General features: G+C 50.7%; 1 protein-coding gene across 1 annotated transcript in view; it reads left to right on the plus strand.

The window, feature by feature from the left end:
• Positions 1-10,026: 10,026 nt before the first annotated feature.
• GIP (gastric inhibitory polypeptide) overlaps positions 10,027-11,895 on the plus strand; it is a 2,289-nt gene continuing 420 nt past the window's right edge. The window contains exons 1-3 of the mRNA XM_026054374.1: positions 10,027-10,100; positions 10,771-10,917; positions 11,221-11,352. Of these exons, the coding sequence (XP_025910159.1) occupies positions 10,027-10,100; positions 10,771-10,917; positions 11,221-11,352 (353 nt within the window). The remainder of the gene's footprint in view (positions 10,101-10,770; positions 10,918-11,220; positions 11,353-11,895) is intronic.

Here is an 11,895-nt window from a genome sequence, read left to right on the forward strand (position 1 = left end):
GGGGCGGGGGGGGGCCCGCGCGCCCCCCCGGGGCCGCGCGCCCGCGGCGGGAGGATGGGCCCCCGCATTGTTTTAAGCGCTTGGTGCGCGGCCCCGCGGAAGCCCCCGGGCGGGGGGGGCTCCTCCCGGCACAAAAGGGCCCCCGCGTTGGGGCAGGGCCTTTCCCCGACGGCAACGCGGCGTGTGCGGGGCCCCCCCGCTGCGGGCAGCGCCGAGCCCCTCCCTGCCCCCTTCCCTCCCCGCCTGCCTTTTCTGGAGACTTTTATTTTTAGACTCGAGAGAGGTTGAAAATAGCAGCGAGACCCCCCCCCGCCTTGGCCTCCCCCCGCCCAACCACCCGCCTCCTTCCTGCCTCCCCCGACGGAGCGGGCGGCCGGGGGCGGCGGCGGGAGCGCGGCCCGCGCAGGAAAACGCGCTCCACGTGCCCGTCCCCGCGACGGGAGGGACCCCCACCACCACCCTCCCCCCAAAAAAAATAAAATAAATTAAAATCATTTAAAAAAATAAAAACCGGCCCCCCCGCTTCCCCAGGGCGGGCGCGCCGCCTCCGCGCTCCGCCCCGTCGAGGCCAAGCCCCGCGGGGGGCGCGCGGGCGGCTCCGCTCCGCGCTGTGCGGCCGGAGGGGGGGGTCTGCGCGGAGCGGGGGGCGCCTCTCGCTTCCCCCCTCCGTGGGGCACCGACGTGACGGGAGAAGTCGCGTTCCCGATTTCTTTCCCCTTTCTTATTTTATTTTTATTGTTATTTTCACTCCGCTTGGAGCAGGGGCTGCGGCAGAGGCTGTTGCTGAATACGGGGGATGTTGCTCCGGAATCACAAGCTGGGCAAGTCCGAGGGGACGATGCACAAGGAATCCGTGTGCGCGGAACACTGCACACACATCCTGCAGGATGGCAAAGAGGATTTCTCCTCCCCTGCCGGATCGGCTCCATCCTCTGGGATTGTGGCTGTTCAACCATGTAGGTGCCACTCGCTGGGGAAAGTTGGGGTCCCATCCTGCCCGCTGCAGTGTCTGACTCTCTGAAAACCCCCCCAAATCAGGCGGAGGAGGCTTAGCCAGAGCTGCCGTGTCCGTGCCCGCCATCCAAGGCTCTCACACCGCGATCCGCATGCCGCACACACAGGTGGAAAACACACAAGAGGGAAAATGGGGAATCAATTCGCGGCAGCCCGAGCAGGGCGCTCCTCCCTGGCTGCAACCTGGAGCGTTCAGCCCCTTCCACCGCCGTGACAAATTCCAGGTGTCGCAGAGTCCCGGACCAAGCAGCTAAACCAAATCCCCAGCCCAGCTGCCTTTCTGCTCTCGCCCATGGACTGGCGTTGGTTGCTGTTTATTGGTTTACCGAGCGCCTCTGCCCGGGACTCGGAATCCCTTGAGAGAATGAAACTGAGGAAACCAACCTTAAATAAATAAATAAATAAATAAATAAATAAATAAATAAATAAATAAATAGATGAATGAAAGCGGCAGACAAAGGGGGAAGTCTTCAATTTAGACAGAAAGTGCAGAGAAGCAGCCCCTGGCTGGAGCATTCCAGATGGGGAATGCAAAGAGCAGAGGGTCCTGCACGGGGCTGCTGGGGGTCGGCCCCCCCCGGCGGTCGCCTGTCCCCCCCACATCACCCCCCCTGACCCCCATCCTCCCGGGACCCCTCTGCCAGGGCACCGGATTCTCCTGCTGCGGATGCAGGCAGCTCCGGAGCCCAGCCTTGCTAAGCCTGTCCGGAGCCCAGCCTTGCTAAGCCACAGCTTTCCCGGGGATGCTGGGGCTTTGCAAAGCGCCTGGGGCCTTTTCCTCCCCCCAGGACAAGCTTAACTGGGGCTGCGCGTTGAGCAAGGGCTGCGAGGGCTCCACTGGTTGGTCTGGGCTTACAACCATTTTCAAATTTGCTAACATCCCCTCCTGAATCAACAGAAATTTGTTTAAGATTTTTACATGTAAAACCTGATTTGGGCTGTTTTTCTTTTTTTTTTTTTTAATTATTTTATTTTTCTTTTTTTTTTTTCCTTTCTTTTTTCTATTTTTTTCTTAGACATAAATCCTTGAAGCAGGCAGAAATATTCATAGTCTCACTTCAACAAATTCAACAGTTTATCTACAAGTCCAATAAACAGTTGCTGCCACTTGAGTGCTTAGGAAAATTTGTTAAATTGCAGAGCTGAAAGGGAAAGGCAAATAATGCAGTGAAATGGATTTCCTGCAAAGGGGCATCATTCCTGCAGACTCGTCAAGTATTGTAGATTTGACTCTGAAAATATCTGAAATAGAAATAATCTTAATGCCAGATTAGTGATAAACTAGAGCAGATTATAATCTGTGATTTTTCTGACAGTTGTTGTTTGAATCTTTCTTTAATTTGTTTTTAGTAGTATTTTTTCTTTACTTTTTTTAAATCTCCTGATATCACTGAGGTTTAATTTTGACAAAATAAAAGGTGTGCTTAAAGATTCTAGGGACTCTGGAAAATCTTTAGTTTCAACAGCATTAATTGCTATGAAATAAATGTGGGCTGGAAGTTTTCAGTAAAATGCATAGATCAGAAAAAGAGAATTTTATTTTCCCAGAATCTGTTTCAGATCTATGTCAGTAGAAATTAGCTGAATTCAAAGCAAGCCTGTGCATAAAACATAGGTGAGAATTCAGCAGAATAAAAGGAGCATTGCATTTGGGAAATATTTCCTTTTACTTAAGTGGAATCACAGTTTAAACCCCTTTATGTTCACTTCTTATTACGTGGAAAACATTCATGCCAGGAAAAAAAGAAGCTCCTATCCCAGAAGGTCCCACTGATTAAAGCCGGTGGTGACAAATTTGTTAAGAATCAAAACGATYGGGAAATTCTCAGTTTGCTTGAAAACTAATTTCAGGTCTATGCGAGGTGTTTTTGGAAATCTCCTGGATTCTCTGTGCATTTGCCAGGCAGTTTTTGCTTTTAAACGCAGTTTTGCTGGAGTTTTTGCCCCAGTTTTGCACCGGCCACCGCAGGCAGCACCAGGCTCCAAAGCAGCAGGGCTGCAGATGGCAACAGTTAGAACTGCAACTTTCTCTATGTCCTAAACCATTTCAGTGCTCCAGGTAAAAATGAAGCAAATCCTCCAATTAAGTTTGCCTTAAAAAAATAAAAAGAAAAAAAAAAAAAAAGAAAGAAATCAGAAATCATCTCACATCTTGAAAAAAAAATCCTTTAAATATGGTGCTAAAACTTGCAGTCTCTCTAGAAGCAAAATAAGAAAACCAAAGGAAAGAACTATTTTCCCCTCTTCTCTGCTTGGGCTTGCAGCTCCGGTCAGCTCTGGTTTGGCTTCCAACGGTTGCGCTCTCCAGGTCTCCTAGAGCAGAAAACTGGAGTCTCTGCTTGGGCTTGGGCACGTGGCACGACACTGTTGGCTGGAAGCAAAACAAAGCTGCTTTGCTTTATGGTTTTTTGCCTTTTTTTCTCCCTCGTGGAAATGGTYGTGTTCACCTGGGGGGCTGCTGCCCGCTGCTTGCGCTGAGTGGGAAACTCAGACTGCAAAGGAAGGAAGAAGCTCATTGGAAAGAGCCCCTGAAGGGCGGTGTCAGCACAGTCCCTTTAATGCTCAATTTTGCCCCAAATGAACACGGAATAATTCCTCGCAGCCGACCTTCCTAGCCTGGATATTTCCATGTTTTCTTGCTCAAAATCACTTCTGAGGAGTTGGACGGCTGGGACAGGGGGACGTTTGGGGCTTGGTACAAGCAGAAGCGAGCTGAACGCAGGTCCGAAAGCATCTCGCAGGATGACTTGTGCCGTTGCTGAACTCGCCCTGACCTCCTTTCTCYGAGCAGCTGATCTCCCGAAGCCCTCTCCCACCCTTCTCCGCACACAGAAAGCGCAGATTCAGTGTTTTCCTCCCAGTGGCTCCAGGTATTTGCATCACGTTTCCTGCAGGCTGCAGCGCACGCTTCCCTATCGGAATCACACGCCACGCGCGCGGACACGGGGGCCCTGGAATTGCGAGTGCCCRTTCGAATTCCCCGCGGAGCGGCGGCTTTGCCACCACTTAGTGCTCTCCTTCCCTTCCCAAACTCCCCGCAGCGCGAGGCKCCGGCGTTAAAGCCTTGCCATGTTCTCTCGGATTCCTCGTCGCTCCGATGAAGAGCCCCGGCGGCGCCGTGGGTCACGCGCGAAACACAGGTCACTTCACAAGCCAGAGCCCGCGTCCCGGCCGCATCCAGCCCGGGAAGAGCCGGCGGGAGAGCAGCCCAGGCACCGCACGGGAATGATCCCGCGTCACCGAACCGGYCACTTGGGCAGGCGCCTTCCCGTGGTCCCGCTGCTCCATCCTCGGGATTCAGCGGCACGGATTATTTCCTCTCCTCGCCCGCAGCTCCACTGCTCAGATCTCACCAGCTGTTTCGTCCTGCCTCTATCGTTGCCCCAAGTGGGAATAAAGCGAGGTTTCCACGAGGTTTCCACCAGGTTTCCACAAGGTTTTCATGAGGTTTTCATGAGGTTTTCATGTCCAGGGAATAAAGCGAGGTTTCTGTGAGGTTTCCACAAGGTTTCCGTGAGGTTTCCACGAGGTTTCCACGAGGTTTCCACGAGGTTTCCACGAGGTTTTCACAAGGTTTTCACATCCCGGGAGCCGTCGCCAGGTGAAGGGCTGCCAGGGCACAGCAGAGATGGGTTTAAGGCTCGAGCAGTCCCGGAGCAGCAGCAGCCCCGGCTGCGCAGGGGTAGAAGTTGCGGCGCAGGATTCTTACCTCAACATGGCTCTGGGCTCCAAATAAATCTTGTGTGCATTGAAGTTCCAGCTGCTACCATGGGCTTTTTGTTACGGCAGTTACTGCGCTGCCTGCTGTAGGTCCCGTTCCCAGGGGGATACGATATGCATTAAAAAAAAAAGAAGAAGAAAAGAGAGAGACGAATGTGTAGAAATCTGTATCCTCTGTGTTTTGTGGTTCTCATTTGGGGGGATTTTTCAAATGTGATGGCAAGCCGGGAGAATCGGCAACAGCCACAACAGTGAGCCCGATTAGTCAAGAACAACCGCTGGAGCCTCCAAGGCCCTAGGGTTTGTCTGCAGTCGGAAGGGAGCACTGGTGTTGGACGATATACCCGGTGTTTGGCCATTGTGAAGAAACCCAGTTCCATCCCCGGCAGCACTGGAGGCGAAGGCAGGGTTGAGGCCGAATGAGGCTGAAGGGATCCGCTCCCCTCCGAGGCTCCGCGAACCCCTTGGGCATTCGGAAGCAGGGCAGGTTGGAGCCAAGGGAAGGGCCCGGCAGCCAGGCAAATCCTCGCTGCCTTGGGCCAGAAGCTGCTTGAGCCGCGTTTGGGTCAGGCTGGGCAGCACGTGGGCGCTCCTGGGTTTTCCTATCCCAAGAGCAGAGCCCGGGGTGGCCGAGAGCAAAGACCACAGGAGCCCAGGCAGCCGGGGACGGGAGCAGACGCCTGGACACACGTTGCAGAGCAGGGCTCAGAGAAAGACGTGGGTATTTCAGGAACTCGTGCTCAAGATGCAACAGGATACATGAGAAAAGAAGCAAGCGAGGGTCCTTAACCACCTCTGCAACATGCCACGGCTGGTGGTTCGGGGGGAGAAATAGCCCCTGAGGAAGCCTAGAGCCTCTTTCCCTTCGACAGCAGCAAGGCTGCGTTGAGGACTGAACTGGTCCTCAGTCGGGATGAGAGTTTGAAAGCCCTGGCAGTTTGCAGTGCACTGCTGGGAGTGGATTTGCCTCTTGTCTGCTCGGTATGGTTCAAGCAGAGGCGGTCCTATGTGGAAGGAGGAGAAGGAACAGATGATTTTCCATGCCCTGTTTTCCATGATTACAGAGATATCTAACACCTGAAATGTTCCGGTGTCTCCGAGCAGACCAGAGGAGTCAACGGTGTCTCCTGGTGTCAGTGTTTCAGGAATACAGTTGTGATCTTCCCAAAGCATTTCCAAATTCCTGGCACACCGACTCCTGGTCAGGTCCATCTCTGGGATGTGGCGCTCTGAGCCCTCCTGCTCCGTTTGCCCGTAGGCAGATGTGCACAGATGTGCACAGATGCGGGGATGTGGCCCTTCCTCGGCAGCGCTTCCTTCTTAGCCTCTACACCTTGCAGACCTGATCTGGCAGGAGCAGCTCATCGTTTCGGGCATTGACCTGTGCCTATCACACACGCAGAATGAAATTCAGGCAACCCCACATCTGGCTGGAAATTCTGCTGTATTTCCAAGCAGGTATCTGTGTAACTGCTGGTTTGTTCTTTTATTCGTTTGTTTGTTTGAAAGATTGTGAGAAATTTTAGAGCAATGCTGCAGATCATGAGCAGATGCCCTGAAATAACCGTAACTGTGAACAGTAGGTCAATATTTAATGTTGCTGGATATTTATTTCACTCTATTAACTTTATACCCAAAGAGGCACTTAATGAGGGGAAAACAAAGAGGGTGCACTTTGGAGAAACAAGATATCTGAGTTGGCTGGGATGCAAGTCCCCAGAATACATATAATAAAGCAGCCCGGATAAACTTTTCCGTTTTATTGATTAGCAACTGTGCTGCGAGTGTAAATTGGCTACTTGTAACTATTGCCCTTGCACCATTTATTAGGGCAGGCACGGTGCTTGTCGCATGGGTGAAAGCCCTCGGAGAGCTCGGAGCGCCCGGCTGGTGCTGGGTGCAGGTCTGGTAGTTCCTGTGAAAGTAATAATTACTGCCTAATAGTGCTGAAGTCTTAATGTGCCCCAACTGCCTCCTTTGATGGTTTATCTTAATGCAACCTGTGACATGGGGCACTTTGGCCATTATTAGCACAGTGCCAGCCCAGGCTGCTCCCCCACAGCCCCATTAACCAGAAACGCTCCGTGCACAGATGTGAGAGGACGCTTGGCCAGCCCCAGGGCTGTGAACACGCAGCCCTCCCTATCCTGACGCGCTGCCTGCCCGCTCTGAGCAGCGCCCTGGAACGGCAGGAGCGGATGCCGGCAGATCCGAGGGAATGGCTGGAGCTCCAATGACCTCCCGCAAAAGCGACGGCAGCCCTGGGGAGCTGAGCCACGGATGGGCTGCGTTCTGCAAATCAGCAGCCACGGGGAGTTTTATTCTGGCAATAATGTGCAGGGAGCTCAGGCTGATCCCATATATATATAATATATATACGTATATACATACATACATATATACAAGTATCCATTTCTACTCCTTCAGTATAATTAACCTGTGAGGGGGGTCCTGGAGTGCCAGGTCCACCCCCGGGAGCAACCAGGGTTCCCAGATCACCAGAACAGCTAGTTGGCCATTACAGTAGCCAAGAGCACCAGCGTTTATCAGGCCTGGCACCCCTCCCAAACAACCCCGAGCAAGTGAAGTCAGACGCTGGGGCCAACCTTACCAAGCGTGTGGTCACGGCGGAGCTGCTAGAAGGAGCTTTTCCCTTGGACCTTGCTGGCATCTGTGGCGATCAACATCTGGGGCACATCTGCCCCCTTGTTGTGTCGGGGGATGGAGAAATGGTGGCCCCGGTGACACGTGCCGCACACAAAGAGAGCCTGGAGAGCAGGAGAGCATCCCGGACCTCTTTAAGATGAGGTTCTCCCTTTGCAAAAGAAAAGATGGAGACTGAGAAAGGTTTTACCAGTGGGAAGAGGTGTTACGTGGAATTAAGTCTAGACCAACGCCATATGCATCGTGCCCGCAATACAGTCATTCTTGGCTTGGCGATATAGTAATGTTTAATTGCCATTAATGTAAACAAATCTTAAAAGGTTATCTTCCTGCTTTGCAGGTCAATGGACCTAATGAAGCAGATCTAAGTGGGTTTGAATTGCTCGGATTGGGCGCTTGGTTTCCTGTTTACTTCATGCAAGTGGGTTCGGTTCCTCACAGCTAATATATAAAAAGGCTCTGAAGGGTCTCCTCTGAGCACCAGAACCAGCTGAAACCCTCCAGGCAGCTTCAGAGGAGCGGGAAGGTAAGAAACTCTGCATCAGTCTCCCTCTTTTCTTTAATTTCTATTCTTTCTCCTAAGCTAAGAGTGGCTGTGAATGGAATTTTAGATCATCAGGTAGTGGATGCAGCAGAGCAGGAGCAACCTGCACCTTTGGTTGAGTTTTTTTCCAAAGTGGCAGAAGATGAGAAATCGTCTGGTTGAGTTGGCAGGAGAGACCTGAAGCTGTGTGCATGGGAGCTTCTAAAGAGAAAGATCGTTATTCCAGGGGAGGCTGCAGTACCTGGGCAATATCAGGTTGGGGTCTGTGCTTCTAAACACGTGCTGCAGAGGGGGGAAAAAGGAAAACTGGTTCGCAGTTGTGTCTTATGTCCTCCTAGCCGTGGATAAAATAGGGATAATGCTTCTCCAAAGCAGGCAGTATAGCACAGAGGGGCTAGAAAACCTTCATGTTACAAAGCCCCTGCAGCAGAACATGCTGCTCCAGGTAGCTGTGGAATCGGTCAGCAAAGGACCTTTCATGTGGCTGCCGATCCCGGGATGAAAAGAGCAGAGATGCCTCCAAGCCCGACGGCTCCATTTCAGTGCCATTTGGGCAAAAAGGGCTTCTATTAATTCCAAATTTGTTTTTTTGACAATCTTCTAAAATTTGGACCTCTCTTCTTCCCTATTTGGGTAAATTCACCATCATCAGAGAATGCTTTAATGAGCACTCTTAGAATTAAGGCAATCACATTTCCTCTCCTAGCTTCATAATATCTTAAGCATAATGATATTCTTCCACAGCTTAGCTATTTTCGGATCTATTGTCATACCCACGGTTATATTATATCATCAATATATGTGATGAAAAGCAAATATAAGTTATCTAATCACTTATTTAACCATAATGCTTTTCTATCAACTCTCATTTAAAATATTCCTCAGCTTTTTTTTGTCTAATGGAATTTGCTTTTACTGTTAAGACACTGTCTCTATTTACCTTCTATTGTCTTAGCTAAAATTATTTTAGGGATTTTTGCCCGCGTGCACAGAAAGTTACACCTTTGCTTTTAAGAGTATTTTTCTGATCTTGATGTATCTGAGARCATGTAATGCATTTAGTATTTTTTCACTTACCAAGAAGGGCTGGAAACATTTGTAAATGAAAAGCTGTGAACAACTTTCTAGAAATAAATTGCCTTAATCATAAACGACATTCAAACCCCCACTTTCTGTAAAATAATAATTAAGGTTGTTGTAAGAGTACAAATAGCTATGTGTAGGAGCAAAGTTACATCAATGAATAAACCAATTTGAGTGCTGACCTAGTCCTGGGTTTTGTTACTGCAATATTCTTGTTAACAGCAACCCTCTGCTGCAATGTCATTTCCAGAAATATCTGTAACGAAAAGTGAAGAACAATAAAATATACCTATGAGCCATGATAAAAAATGAAACGTACGGAGTTTGCAAAGGTGGGATAGTAACTTAAAGAGCTCAAATGTCCAAGATCTAGTGAGCTGAACGGTGGAYGTGAGGACTAGGAACAGTCTGAAACTAATAAATCCTGCGATCCCATCCTGTCGCTGTGCACGGGATATTTTTCATAACTGATACACTCACTGTCCGAGGAATTAGACTCGGATTCTCCCAGGAATTCGAGCAGCCTCCTGGCTCCGGCAGCGTGGGACCCTCCGGGGCCACGTCTCTCCCCATTGCCTGATCCAAACACACGGTCCCTTTCCCACGCCTAAGGCTGCTTCAAGCCCTAAAGCACAATGAGGAACCACCAGGGTCAGCTTGTAAACGTGGAGGAAGACAAAGCCCTTGCCCCAAGGACCGGGCAACCCACAATGAATTTGATGGTTACGATAAAATTATAGGGAGCAAACATTACCAGGGCAGGAAAGAACACCAGCGTTGAGAAAGAGTTGAACGGGCAATGGCAAAGAGGGGCTTTGTAGGGTGGAGAAGGCTGTTCCAGGCAGAGACCAAAGAAACACGTTTACAAGCACAGACACGTGCCTAACCGCTACACATCTTTCCGGGTTTACTTTCCTGTCACTTCTCTGTCCCCACGTTTTACAGGGGTCAGGCACCTGAATTGCTTTCTACATTGGAACCCAGAAAAAAAAGCCAAGAAAATGAAGTCTTTGAAAGTTCTCTCTCTGCTTCTCGCTTCTCTGAGCCTTGTTCTGATGGAAGAGAATGTCTCAGGGTGAGTGTTTGGGAACAACCCACAACATGTTTTGAGCCTCTTCCAGCTTCCCGCTGCCGGCAAGTGGGCTCTTTCCATTGGCACCATGCTAAAGAGGTGAGAACATCAGTCCTCAGGTAGATCTTGAATAGCAGACAGCCAAATGTCTAGAGATGAGCAAATGATAAGACATATCAAACCACAGCCCTGAGCCCTTGAGCTGGAGCCAGGAACTCCCAAGTTCTACAAACTTCATGGCTCGGTTGGGAAGGACAGGCTGGAAGTCAACCAGGAAAAGAACTGAGATGCAACTGCCTCACGTGAAGGAGGAAGGAGTCTGAGTGGACTTGGAACCTTAGTGCTGAGCCAGACTTCCAGTCCATGTGAAGCAGGCAAGGGCAGGAAGCCCATACCAAGTCCTTACTATCCATAAATATCCCAAAGCTCCTCCTCTGTGGCTGAATTTAAGCAGCAGCTGGGTCAGCAGCCAGCAAACGGGGTGAGACCTGTGCTAGCCCATCTCTAGCTGTCACTTTGCAGTGCAGAAACGGTCCTTGGTAGCAAGGGGGCTCAAAACTGATCTCAAACCTTGCTGGCTGTGGGAGTTGCATGAGGAACGGCAAGAAGAAGCCCGTGTAGCATCTGCTCCCCACCTGTGCTGGGCTCACCCGGGTCTCTGCTCTTGCCCTAGAGCGAGCACAAGGAGCCCCAGCGCCCGAGCAGTGCAGAAGCGCTACTCCGAGGCCACGCTGGCAAGCGACTACAGCCGCACGATGGACAACATGCTCAAGAAGAACTTCGTGGAATGGCTGCTGGCCAGGCGAGAGAAGAAAAGCGAGTAAGTATGCAGGGTTTCCGAGCTCCTACGATGCAGGCTCCGAGCTGTCATCACCCGACAGCTACAAAAGTTCCTAGGGACGAGGGTATTTTTCTTGGAGTGCAGCAGGGATTCTCTAGGGTTCTTCCTTTTAAGCCCTAGAAATGTTTCTTCTCCCGGCAGACAGCACAGCTATCCCTCCACCTACCCAAGCCATCTTCTGCTGCTAGATGGCAAGGGATGCGGCTGAATTTCGTGCAAAAACAGCATTTTAGCACCCTCTTGTGGCATTCCGGCTGATATCTTCCAATTCTGCCTTTCCAGCAACATCATGGAGCCATACAAGAGGGAAGTGGAGCCCCAAGCAACAGCTGTGAATGGCCAAAACCTGGACCTRGGCACCCAGGAAGCCAACGACTTTTTTGCCTGGCTTCTAAAAAACAAGAAAAATCAGAGGTGAGACGGACAACTGCGTCTTGCGCCCCAAGCCGGGCAGACATGCTCACTTAGGCATCCCAAACGTGTCCAGCCCAAGGCATTGCTTTGTGCAAAGAGCTCATCCTGGGGAAAAAAAATAAAGAAAAGGATTAAAGCTTCTGTGAATTCTTTTGGATTCAGTTGGGGCATTCCCAGCCATTGAGCTCTGCCCTTATTCCTTCTCCACTGGTACTTCTATTCACAAGATGAAGCGATAAATTTAGTTAAGAGGAGTACTGAGATATAGGAGAGGAAAAAATGCAGCTTCCTGGCTGCGGAGATAGGAGGTAGTGAAAGCAAGAGATGAACAGAGCCAAGAGGTGTCTGATTTGACTCAGGCTCAGCTGAGAGACAGGGTCCAATTGCAGCAGGAAACAAGGGAAATCCTCCCAGCTCGCTTTTCTCCGAGTGCTTCATCCCTGTCAGTGGCTCCCCGTTGATGCCGTCAGAACAGCCTCATTTCTCAAGCTCTATGGTCAGACGGCAGCTCTGAACCCAAGCATGAAATGCCCAGATTTTCTA

This window comes from Nothoprocta perdicaria, unplaced genomic scaffold, assembly GCF_003342845.1.
Source record: "Nothoprocta perdicaria isolate Ctin4 unplaced genomic scaffold, notPer1 scaffold_121, whole genome shotgun sequence".
NCBI classification, from domain to species: Eukaryota; Metazoa; Chordata; class Aves; order Tinamiformes; family Tinamidae; genus Nothoprocta; species Nothoprocta perdicaria.